The sequence below is a fragment of the Fusarium poae genome, chromosome 1 (assembly GCF_019609905.1).
Source record: "Fusarium poae strain DAOMC 252244 chromosome 1, whole genome shotgun sequence".
NCBI lineage: Eukaryota > Fungi > Ascomycota > Sordariomycetes > Hypocreales > Nectriaceae > Fusarium > Fusarium poae.
In genome coordinates, this window is record NC_058399.1 from 8,339,784 (window position 1) to 8,352,444 (window position 12,661).

Sequence of the window (12,661 nt, forward strand, 5' to 3'; positions counted from 1 at the left end):
CGAGGCCACGTAATTGGCTATTCCTTGGCTGTAATTGAACAGTATTTAGAATAAATCTCACAGGAGTGAAGTTGATGAAAAGAAATGATAGTATATGACTTGGTGGTCCACTGCTGTTCTCTTTGATGATTACACTTCTCACCTACCTACCTATCACCTGCCTCGCTTAGTAGGGAGGACGTCAAATGTGATTACATAACACAAAGGCTACCTAAGCTACTAATAGCTCGGTCAACGGACCCACTTCCAACCATTTGCCCTCATCATGAGAAAGCTACCATGTTCAGTGACATCAATTGGTAAAATCGGCTAAAAATGTCGACATGCTGCTAGCTTTCGACTTGACAACTCGGGATTAAGGATTTGAACGTCATAGGAAAGAGCAAAAGCTTTTAGGTGGCAGTTCCATCAGCAACCTGCAATCATGGTTGGTGATACTTGTCCCCAACCGACAGAACCAACGTAAGTGAACACCACAAAATACTGATTCATCAAAGCCATTGCCCATGTCTGACATATCATCTCGAATAGTCTATCTTTCACTCAGGGTCTTATCGTGGGACAACTGTCGGTAGTTCTGGTGTTGGCTGCCTTTATAAAATTCTTCATCTTCGGAGACCCCCCCTCACCAGATGTCACAGCTTCCTTGCGGGCTACCGAGAGACGGTCACGGACGCTTGCTCACAAGCGTTCCTTGTTGAGTCTGCGAAGTCCTGGGAACCGCCAGGACAGGGAGCTAAATCGCAAGAAGTCTACTGTCCTCAGGAACCCTCCGGCACTCACCATTGGATCCATCCTCAGCAAGACATACTACAATGTTGACAGCCATCAACCCGAGAGTCTTGACTGGTTCAACGTTCTTATTGGGCAAACCATTGCCCAGTTCCGTAGCGATGCTCAGCACGACGATGCTATTCTTGACTCGCTGAGTAAAGCTCTGAATGGGGGATCAAGACCGGACTTTATCGATGAGATCAGGGTCACAGAGCTAAGTCTTGGAGAAGACTTTCCGATCCTGAGTAATTGTCGAATCATCCCTGTGGATGAAGATGGAGTGAGCCTTGGCCATGGAAAGAAGTTCGACCCGGACAAGGCAGCGAGAGATGGCACACGGCTCCAAGCGCGGATGGACGTCGATCTCAGCGACATGCTCACCCTGGCTGTGGAGACGAAACTCCTGCTCAACTATCCGAAGAAGCTCTCTGCTGTACTACCTGTTGCATTGGCTGTTTCGGTGGTCAGGTTCAGCGGTACCCTTTCGATCTCTTTTATCCCTAGCAACCCGTCTCAGTCAACACCTACCAGGATGATCTTCAACTTTCTGGACGACTACAGGTTGGACTTCTCTATTCGAAGTCTTCTGGGCAGTCGTTCTCGGCTGCAGGACGTGCCCAAGATTGCCCAATTAATTGAGTCAAGGCTTCATCGTTGGTTCGACGAACGGGCGGTCGAGCCCCGATTCCAGGAGATTGCTCTACCAAGTCTATGGCCGAGAAAGAAGAACACAAGAGGCCCGGATGACGGCCTGGCCGAAGGAAGCGTGCCCATCGGACGGTCAAAGGGGAGGGATGCTAGCCGGGACCCTCAAGAAGAGGCACGCGGCGACGCAGAAATTAGGGATCGAGGAACTGTTCGGCAGCGAAGAGGAACGAGAGGTAGCGATAGTGATGACTTCTCGATGCCTGGCTCTCTGCCCGGCTTCCAGATCCCGACTCCATAGCTGCCATTGGAGAGACAAAATAAAAGCTCTACCCATTGAATTTCTTAGACGAATGCCTAGAAATCCTCGCTTGATGGAACGGAAGATCTCAGTCACGTCAATATTTGGTCAATATGGGATTTTGGAAGCCCCATCCACGCACAGACGTGAGGTTGAGCCACCCTGATCTCCGAAGCAATTTAGTCACTATGTAGGACGGGACCAAAGCGTGGTCTGTGAGAGACCATGTTTCATTTTTTCATGCGATACATCACAAATTCTCCACGTGCGATATAATACATGAATTAACTAAGTAAACAAACAATCTTAGAACTTGGCCAAAGTCATGGGTGTCTCGGTCAACGAGTACAAGTTCTGCCACCAAGCAATCAAACCACCTACAAGGAGTACGTAATAAATCGCAGTCCAGATCTTCCTAGACGAGGCGGCCGCAGGGTCACCTTCTGGTAACCAGTACGGGTCAAGCTGGCCCCAAAGGCGTGGGAAGCCCATGCAATTGCAGAAAGTGTGCACGAGCACGACAGCCAGCAAGCTGCCAGTCCGCAGGAATAAAAATGTGGCGTATGCTCCGAATAGCGAAGTATACGAGAGCTGGAGAAGAGACCACGCAATGGCGACAGGCAGGGGAGTTCGAGGGTGCGTGATGCGGAACTCGTAAAAGTGATGAAGGTGAGCCAAACCGAAGATGAGCGGCGACATGAAAATAGTGCCAGTGAGACTAGCTCCAGAACGCAAAAGCAAGGGAACACCAGCGGAACGGAAAAGACATTCTTCGGTGATGGGGCCCTGATGAAATCATTAGTATTACATGGATTTGACAAGCGGTGTGAGAAGGAGGCTCTGTGGAGATCAATAGGCGAGGGGATTGACAGGGGAAAATATGAAAGGAATCTCTATAGCGAGATCAAATTGTTTCAAAGTGCACGTACCGCTACCATGTTTCTCCAGGTGGGCCAGTCAGTCCAGAGATCTCTCAGAGGTTCGAGGCGAAGCCATTGATGAGCAGTCCCGTCGATGACGAGAGACTCATACAGGGGGCCAGCGAAAAGCAAAGCTGTGAGCCATAGAGCACGAGCAGCATCGACAAGCCCGGGAGGCCAGTAGCCCATAAAATGCAATGGCTCGTGAACAGCTATAGCGCCATGCGATGAGAGCAGATACAGTGTTATAAGAGAGCAAAGAGCCGTCGAGAGCGACACGGCAAAGATGCGTGCGCGAATAGCTTCAGGAGCATCCCTAGACCGTGTAGGTGAAGGCCTGGTCGCTGCTGAAAAGTAGAGAGGGATTACGTAGATGAGGCAGTAGACGACCTTGAGAATGAGTTAGTATGTAGAGTCTCATGAGAGACGGTTGAGCTCACTAGCAAAGCTACTGCTTGAGGAGGCGAAAACCCTGTTGAACTAGGGTTGAACATTGTAACGTTCTAGGCTTTTGAAGTTGTAGTAGTAGTTTCGGGGTGTTGTAGATGGAAAGATGGAAGAAGTTGAGTAGAGAGGTTGAGGGGGAAAAGGACAATTGCGGGAATGTAGAATGGGGTAAAGTCAAGTCAAGTCAAGTCATCATCACGAGTCTTTTGTCAAAGAAACTGGAATACATTCAAAGCCAACACGGGCCAATATGAATCAATTCTGAAATAAGCAGAGGCCATCGCCAGCCACGAAACAGTCTATTCCTATTGTTCTAAGAACCATTGTTCACTAATAACCAACTATTCGTGTCTTGTCAGATTTTGCTTACTTATCCAATCAATCCAACCAAGGAATAGCCAACTTTGCCTCTGACTGGCGTACTAAAATGTTAGGGACCAACGAAGAAAAATTGTGCAGGCCTCTGAGGAAGCTAACGAGGGATGGCATGGTTTCGCACGTCTTCATTTTACCTTGCATATCGCTTCATGGAGTTGCATACGCTATTGTATGCGGTGAGCTGCATGGCACAAGAGTTATTGAAGGAAGCGAGATGATGTGGGGAGGGTATAAAACACGACCCAAACACAGTGACATTAGTCCAGTCAGTGGGGGGAATAGTTTTGTGAAAAAGGAATAAAATTCTCATCGACACTCGTGCATGACTAGAGGATATTCAATTCTTGAATTGGCAGACTGAGGATACTCCAATAACACACGCCGTATTCCCAGGTGGTACTAACAAGGACATGTCGGGCTTGCTCAGCCGCAATGACCCTTTGGCTAGGACAAGGCCATGAATCAAGAAGTGAGGTGACCCCAATTGAACAACGGTACCTGCATTAGTTAGGTGCAGCGGAATTTGTTAGTGCTGAGGAGAGAGGTGGTGATAGATGGGCTGGTTGGACCCCTAAGAGCGGACGGGCGATCTACCCGTACCGGTTTTGACTACTGCAATGCGAGTCGCTGAATGGTATACCGGCTGTAAAAAGGAGAGGAATAATGGTTGCAATGGAAGGGAATCTGTTAAGAATCATGTGAGTGTACCAAGTAGGTAGGTAGTAATGATGAAGGTGTACCTTTTCAGTTATAGTAAACTGCACATGTTGAAGTTGACATGTTCAAGATGTCATTGAGAGTCTCAATAACCAGTAACAATTGCTTGTACGACCTATTATAAGATAAACGCTGACACAAGAACAGCACTTCAGACCAAGACAAGGTTAGCTCGACACGTTGCACGGGAGTCGTTAGATTGCGCGCGGCAAAGCCACATCAACGCCTTCAACAACGCTTTCAACAACGCTTAAAGACCCTTTTGTCTGGTTTCATTGCCATCTGCTATTGAGGAATGGTTGTCATTACCCCTGAGCCAGAGTCAGTGAACGCACCTGGCAGTTCTGAAGGCAGCCAAGTGGAGAGAGTTTGCATGTCTTGACTTTTCTGCAGGTCTTGGTTTCGAGAAGCGCTGTTACGACAAGTGGATGAACAGGCGCCGGATTCTGGCTCTCGCGTACATGTATAAACGCCAGTTTTGATAAGCCAGATATGTACCACATCAATTCAAGTACTTTAGGCAAAACAAGCGCCTGGAAGAGAAAGCATCATAGACGGCCAGATAGGCGACCATGGAGGCCAGCTGGACTGTACGTGGACAACTACCGTTATCCAGACCGAACGATCAATTATTCCAGAATTCGTAGCGTGCATGTATGATTGATTGATGAAACAGTGAAACCTGTGCATGTCCTGCAGCTTCCTGGATATCTTTAGGAATAAGCATCCATTGATGATCTGCCACTTGGCACATGTGGTCCCAGTAATTTCTCCGGGCCTTGACTTTTGCTCAAGGTAACTATCCATTCCGTTCTTGTATATGTATATCGTAGACAAAATCGAAGGAATTGACATCTCACAGCTGCATAGACAGGGCCATTGGACAGTACACAGCCACACTGAAAAACGACCTTGTCCCCCTAGCGCCGGTAGCTCAGCCGGTTCAGACAGATCTGATCCGCAATAACGCAACCCCAACCTTAGTTCTTAAAAGTTGGTGGTGTGCTGAGGAACAAATCAGAGCTTGCCGCGAGTTGTATAAGGAGATCTTAAGATTTCTTCTCCTGAACTCGACATAATGATTGGGTTTCTTTGGTTAGAATCGATTGAGCACCGGGAAGCTCCCAAAGCCTTGATTGTAACCAATGTTGGTTCATCAGAGTCGCGGTGTCTTATCCTGTCCGTCAGAGATCCCCTTATCTCCCTCAGGTCACCCACCTAGCTCGTCTCGTTCTCCTCTACCAAGTCAGCCCCCCTGTCTCTCCAACGGTCCCATCTTGCGCGCGCCGAGACCTGCAGGGAAAGCCCCTGTTGCAGCAAGGTAATATCCCAGGGCCGCTAGTTGCAGACTTGTTACAATGGCGCTTCCAACCACTGGTTCATGTCTGTTTGCGCAATCCACGTCACTGGCCCAATTGAACCGCTCCAGCAGTCCAGTTCAGTTCAATCCAGTATCGTGTCGTGTCGTGTCGTGTCGTGTCTTATCTGGTCCCTAATATTGTCTCGTCCAAGCCTGCCCGACGGGAAAGATTCTGTAAGGGGGAGGCTAGGAAGTCTAACTCGGAGAGCTCGGATCGTTCCATACCCTCGTCTTTTCGTCTGGTCCGGGCCTAGGATTGTTAGTGAATATTGATTATCGTAAAGCCGTGACCTTGTACGCACGCAAGCAAGCAAGAAGCTGGTTTCGAGATACCCACATAATATTGTCCGTCCATAGCTTACCCAAAGCAGGTGCAGGTCGTTGGGCCTGCCGCCCTTGGTCGCATGGGGGAGGACCACTGTTGCTCTTTTTAGTTACTTTACCTACCCGCCCGTCGCTTCCTTCCCCATGATCCTAACTTTTGTCTTTCTCTCTCACGTTTCGTCCTTTCCCAACCAACCTACATACACTCGCTCTAATCGGCCGCTGGCCAGTCACTCATTCAGCACTTTGATATTCAACACACTCTTTGGAAACGGTACCGAACTAATTAATTAACCTAATTGTTGCTTCTTCGTTTTTATTTCTTCTCTCTGGATCTATCTTCCGTTTTTGGTAATCGGTCCAATTGCTCTATCCTCTCGATCGAGTCTTTTTTTTTCTTCTCTCACAGTCAGCCGAAACGCGAACGATCCACCTCGCGACGCTCAATCGACAACCCCAGCTTGTTTCGAATTAAGTTGTCTGATCTTTGCTTCATCCGATCTCTTTTGGAACGATTGATGCTTCATTGATGCCATTAAGCTGTTGTGGCCTTTAATTCTTTAATCGTTTTGTCTGAATATCCGACTTCCTTGACCCACCTCCGGCGCCAACCGAGTTCAAAGTATACTACAACGATATTCACGATTTCGAAAGTCAATTGTCTTGCCAGTTTCAAGGGCAAGAATTTTGGATATTATTCATAGATTTCTCATGTCCTGGAAAGCAGAGCTGTTGCCATTGTCGCCTTGTGCGTAGAGCATGTCGGTCTCACCGTCTGGCTCTCCGCCTCGTCGGGCATTGCATCAGCGAAGTAATTCACAGAACAACGCTCAGAACAGTCGTCTTGGGATTCGCCTTGTTCCTTACAGTCCGCCACGGGTTGCATCAGATGCTACTGCCACATCGTCCAAGACCATTACCCAGGCTGACACGAATACCGAGACCGAGACGGAACTTGAACGGAGTCAGACATCGCATTCCTCCAGTCCACCTTTTGAAACACCATCACCATCCCTGCAAAGGGCACGAGCGAAAACGACTGCGTTACCTCCGTCATCATTCAAAAGTCTGGCTCGATATCCATCATCCGATTATGAACCTAGCCAATCCTCCTGGGCACCCCATTATGATAACGATGACAACACCTCTATTGCTTCACGCCCACCTTCTCGCGGACCTTCAGCCTCACCAAGACCCCCCTCTCGCAAAAAGGTTATCAAGGTCAACCCTGACAAAACCTTCTCTGTACAATATCATAATGTTTCAATGTCTTCAAGAGTCGAATCTCTTTGGTCTCTTCCCCCATCTTTCACTACTGGTAACACCTCGTATGGTCGAGAATCTGTGGGTACGATAGGCGAGGATCGTCAAAGCCGGCCAACTTCACCTTTGACTCCTCTTGCAGAACGAGAGCCCAGTTCTCCAGTTATTTCGTCTCGGATTCAAGACCCATCAACCCCCGACAATTCGTCACCGTGGAACTACCGCCTGTTTGGGGGCCTGCGCAAAGTACCCAAAACTCCTGACGTGAAGCAAAAACAACCGGAGACCCAAGGTGTTCCAGCTGAATTGTCCCTCCCTCCACTGCCTGAGGTTGATCTTCCTCTTTCTGAAGCAGGTCCTTCTAAGTGGCTTAATGAAAAGACATCCTTCCACTCTTCGTCATCTGATCAAACAAGGACCACTGTATCCAACAGAACCAACATCAAAACTTATAGAGAGAGCTCACCGGTCAACGTCGCCGACCTGCGTAGCCTGCCACCGTCGTCGATTCATTCCAATATTGAGTTAATCGGTGATCCCTCTTCAGCAGAAGCTTCATTATACGCCAGCACTCGGCCACCAACCGAAGACAGTAACGTCAACTTTGTCACTCACGGTAGCCACCGCAGTCACTCCGCTTCTTCCTCTATCGTTGCTGCTAGGCATCGTGTACAGCCTGAGTTCTCTCAAGAGAGTTTGGTTGTTGCCCCATTACAGCCACGTAAGAGGAGGTCTTCGGATACCTTTGCCCTCGCCAGAACCCGATCCCGTGAAACTATCCGATCTCGCTCTGCATCGATAACTTCACTATCAACCATCTTCACTCAAGAGGCTACTCGTGCTCTCTTTGTTGGGCCACCAACAATACTCCAGCACGCTGGTCCTTCGTGGCAAGACCTAGGCCGACCCCAATCGCGAACTCACCAATGGAGCGGCCAATTATCAACAGTCATGTCAGAAAGCGAGGGTGGCAGCGAGCCCGCATCTCGCACCCTGTCGCTATCTTCCGTTCCACGTCGACGTGGCAGTGACCACAGTAAGCATGTCTTGAGCATGACTTCCTCACTCTTTGGCCTTGAAGAGCACATCGAGAGTCCTTCTCAGTCAAGAGGCAGCACCCCGTCCCACTCGAGAAATAACTCTCTGGAACCCCCTTCCGCAACATATGCCAGAAACTCAGCCCGTGATCCCGCGACTGGCACAATACGTTTGGTTCGCGATCATGATGAGGATGGAGACGGTCTCGCCGACTTGGAAGTACTTCATCATCGTCCTTCGCGAACCAGAATGGGAAGGTTCTTGTCAAGCTATGCCTCGGATCGTAGCCTGCGATCAACTGCCAGCTTCAACGCTGCAGTTCCTGCTTGGGCCAAGTGAGTACTTTTTTCAATACCAATGGAATGCCATGACTGACTCTATGATTGCAGGGTTTACTACGGCAGTAGTGAGCGTAAGTGGTTGGCTGCTCAGCCTTCAATGGAGTCCATGTATGACTCGGACTTCAACGAAAGCGAGTTTCATGAGCCTCAACTCAGCCGATCACCGAGCCAGGATGCCAATGCCACCAACATTCGCATTCCCAGACGCCGACCTCGTGACGCATTTCCCCGACAACATTCAAATGCAGGCTCAATGGACGCCAACGCGGCGCCAGCTCACCCCGTGCTGGCTGTTGTGCGTAACATCAAGAAGCAAACCTCCAGCATCTGGTCGCCTCATTTAGCTCGGGATCGACGACCTTTCCAGCACAGCATCTGGCAGCCTCCAGCGTCAGAATGGGAAGCGAGGAGCGAGCTGACCGGCCGACGCAATGCTCAAGTCACAATGTTTGTGGTGGGATTTATTTTCCCATTGGGTAGGTTCAGTACACCATTGTGTAGAAATTAAGTTCTAATATGTTTTAGCTTGGATGTTTGCTGCATTTATTCCTATTAGGGCGGCTACTCAAGCCGAAGATGTTGAGGGCAACAACAGTACGTCTAAGTCAGACGGATTCCAGGTGAACGGCAAAGAGGACGCCGTTTTTACGAGTGCAATTTGGTGGAGGAAGGTCAACCGAGGCATGTCCATTATCGGCTTGTTCATCCTCGGTGCCATCATCGCGCTCAGCGTGGTAGGCGTTAAACAACGTTGGGGACATTGATACCATTTTACAAAGATATCCCGCTTTGATGACCCGGATTACGAGAACAGTCCTGATTCTAAACCTCCCATGGAACTTCAAGGCATCTCAACAATTGACGACGAATTACGATTTGTTTCTGTTTTTGCTGGAATCATTTGAACACCTTTTCAAGACTCACGATTTTCATGCAATTTTATCTAAATTTCAACGACCAACGATTTCTTTCTGAGCATACCATTTGACGAGACACGATTTGCCTTTTCTTTTTCTGTCTCCATGTTTTGATGAAGCACGATTTCTTGAATTTCAAGATTTCTCTTCAGTTCTCTGCTTTGCTGTTTACCCGATGTTGTTCTCACATCTACTTAACAGCGATGAAACGAGAGATATTTTATTTTCTGCCCGTTTTAATGGACCTTAGCATATACATATACAACTAGGCGGTTGGATTTAACAGCGATTTTGAACAAGACGAAAGACAGTTGGCATAGACACTCAATTCACGATACCAAATATTGTAATTAAACAGAGAAAGAGAAACAGGCTACCCCGAGAAGCACACAATACGTTATATATAAATCTAATAAATTCAAAGCATCATCTACTCAGTAAACCGTGTATTTCCCATAGATTAGCCAGTGTCTCAGCCGCCAGCTCACAACGCCTATCTTCCAACACCTAAAATACCAACACTAACTACTCAAGCTTCTTAATAATGCCAAGATAGCAATTACGCTATTTTGGTATGGGCATACCTTTTGGTATAGGCATACCCATTCTGCGCCTCATCTCCATCTCTGCTTTAAGTTCCAGCACAGCCTCCTGGACATCACCTTCGGGGTCCTTGGAAATACCCAGTATAGGATCCTTGCCATTCAAACTATCCGTCGAGACGGAGTGCGCAAGCTTGGCGTTAGCACGGCCTTGACGCTTCTCAAGTTGTGTTTTGAGGAAGGCTTTACTGGGAGGAGAATAGAAGAAGACGAGGGAGGCAACAGTCCAAACGACTGCGTAAAAGTAAACACGGGACCAAGCAAGAAGTGAGCCTTGGAATGTAAGAACGAGGAACGGAGCTGTTGCGAAAGTGAAGGTGAGCTGGGTGACGAGGTACGATGCGATGTCATAGTATTTCTTCTTAGGCGAAGGGTTGCCGGAAATAGGATCAAGGAAGAAGGGCCGAACATGACGGCGGAAGTCTGAAGACTGTTAGTATTGTTACAGTACGATAATCTCAAGTAACTTACGCTTCGCGGAGTCCTGAATCAAGCTTGCAAGAACAAAGCTGAGATAGTATCCAGGGTAGAATCCATGCCACAGAGCACTGGTGCCAAAGGTCATAAGACTGGCGCGGAAGCCAGGCTTCTTGCCTCGAGGGGTAACCCGCAAATAGACGTAATTCCTCAGCCAGTTGCTGGTGTTAATATTCCACCCTCCAAGGTACCCACGCGGGTTCTGCGCCGTCTCGACGGCCCAGGGGTCGATATTTTGTAAACGATTCCAGAAGACCTTGCCCGTGACAGGATCTACGCCATTGTAGCCCATCCCCGTCAGGATACAAGCGCCTTCGGTAAGATACCAGACACCGTAGTACTTGAGTCGTGCGGTGAAACTGACCATGTGCATAATCCAGACACGGCGGAGGAAACCGTAGTTCATGTAGGTATCGACAGTGAGCAACGTAGGATAGTATGAACCACCAAGACCCATGAACATGGCGATGAGGAAGAGACCACTGGCGGCTTTCCAAGCTGCTGGACCACCACTTCGAGGAATCTTTCGCTTCTTCCTGACAGGAGGCTTCTTCGATGGGTCGACATTTGGTGCGTCGAAGAGGGTTGTATCAAGCCACTTGCGATAGTCGACGAAATCGAAAGAGGGGCCAGCGAAGAGCGCAGGGAAGAACAGCACCCAGCCAGCATAGTCCAACACAGGAGGCAGCTCTTTAAGCATGTTCCTCTTCTGGGGATCAGACAGATACTCCTCTGGGAGTTGACCATCAGCAACGTTCCAACAAAACGCGCTCAGTTTCATGAGAAGCACCATCTGGGCACCTGTGACATCGGCGCTCGACGGGTCGTTGACTGCTTGGCGGGCGATGTGGCTGATGGACATGTGGCCCATGACGAAAGCGAAGCCTATCCATGGCATATATGGGCTCGTTCGGAGGTATTTGGCGATGCAGTACGTGCCGCCTGCACTGATAAGGAGGGTTCGAGCGCCATCCCAAAGATCAAACAAGCCGACAAGGTAGAAGAGGGATACACTTGATTCGACATGTTAGCAGGACTGAAGATTGTGTTGACTGAAAAGCTGTTTTGCATACCCAATGCTAAAGAGGTTCTTGAGCTGTGGTTTCGAATCGGGGATCCTTTTGAGAAGGGCCGCGAGGGGGTAGGATATTAAGAACGAGGTAACGAGCTTCACTGGGCGTGGTGTTAGTGATGTGATGAGCTTGAGGAGCTTTGACGGACGACTTACGATCATCTGGAGCAGCACCAACAGTGCTAGCAAGGGCCACAAAAGCTACAAAAAATACATAATTAGCAAAGGCGAATGGTTACACGAATGATGGAGCTTGATAACTCACGCCTATGTAGAAAGTACAGCATCTTGCTGGTGCTCAGGGACTATGACCATACAAGAAAGGAGCAAGTACCAATACTCAACAACGTGTGATCCACGAAGAGAGGAATAGGAAATGAAATAATATAGGAATTGAAGGTTGTGCGTGGCCTGTAGTAGCTTATCCCCCGCTCATATCATGGCGTGAGACATACAGGGAGCTAGGTAGGTTGAATAGCTTGTTCAGAGGAGCAAAGAAGTCAGGGACGTCATTTAATAATTCCCTAAAAAAGTGATCCCCAACATTTTGGAGAAAGAATGCGATTACTTGTCCAAAATGTTGGGGATCACTTTTTTAGGGAATTTTTAGGGACGTCATTTAATAATTCCCTAAAAAAGTGATCCCCAACATTTTGGAGAAAGAATGCGATTACTTGTTTATTGCTTACACAGAGTAACCGAAACCTTACATAACCTACAAAACCTTCCTTCAACCTAGAACCCACAAAATCACCCAACCGACCCTTTCCAAGCAGCTGAACCCTGTACGCCGATTTCTTGTCCCTTCGACTTGTGGTCTTAGACCATGATGAGCTCAGTCAGTATAGTGACGTGCTTCAACAGCTGTGTTTACAGACCAACCCGGCCTAATGTCCTAGTTTATCTTACTAGGCCTTGTATATCTTATTATTTAGCTTCTGCAGAAATAGCTCCTTTATTAGGTTTAGGTCCTTATAACTATTTAAGATAGCTTTAAGAGCCTTTAGTAGCTATTCTTCTCTTATAAGCTAAATAGTATATTTAATAATAAATTTAAAAAGGCTATATAAGAGAAGAAAGCTATA

General features: G+C 48.2%; 4 protein-coding genes across 4 annotated transcripts; 2 read left to right on the plus strand and 2 right to left on the minus strand.

Moving 5' to 3' along the window:
• Positions 1–424: 424 nt before the first annotated feature.
• MMM1 (ERMES complex subunit mmm1) lies at positions 425–1,720 on the plus strand (the record flags this gene model as incomplete). The annotated part of the gene is made up of 2 exons (XM_044847297.1): positions 425–462; positions 532–1,720. 2 exons carry the CDS (start codon positions 425–427, stop codon positions 1,718–1,720), a joined length of 1,227 nt encoding a protein of 408 aa, XP_044713213.1.
• Positions 1,721–2,026: 306 nt separating this feature from the next.
• Positions 2,027–3,134, minus strand: FPOAC1_002723 (uncharacterized protein; the record flags this gene model as incomplete). The annotated part of the gene is made up of 3 exons (XM_044847298.1): positions 2,027–2,506; positions 2,650–3,030; positions 3,081–3,134. The coding sequence occupies 3 exons, from the start codon at positions 3,132–3,134 to the stop codon at positions 2,027–2,029; spliced, it is 915 nt and encodes a 304-aa protein (XP_044713214.1).
• A 3,491-nt stretch (positions 3,135–6,625) lies between these two features.
• Positions 6,626–9,413, plus strand: FPOAC1_002724 (uncharacterized protein; the record flags this gene model as incomplete). Its single annotated transcript, XM_044847299.1, has 4 exons — positions 6,626–8,502; positions 8,557–8,984; positions 9,034–9,242; positions 9,288–9,413. The coding sequence occupies 4 exons, from the start codon at positions 6,626–6,628 to the stop codon at positions 9,411–9,413; spliced, it is 2,640 nt and encodes an 879-aa protein (XP_044713215.1).
• Positions 9,414–9,989: 576 nt separating this feature from the next.
• FPOAC1_002725 (uncharacterized protein) lies at positions 9,990–11,863 on the minus strand (the record flags this gene model as incomplete). Its single annotated transcript, XM_044847300.1, has 5 exons — positions 9,990–10,450; positions 10,499–11,517; positions 11,578–11,677; positions 11,733–11,777; positions 11,842–11,863. The coding sequence occupies 5 exons, from the start codon at positions 11,861–11,863 to the stop codon at positions 9,990–9,992; spliced, it is 1,647 nt and encodes a 548-aa protein (XP_044713216.1).
• Between the last annotated feature and the right edge of the window lie 798 nt (positions 11,864–12,661).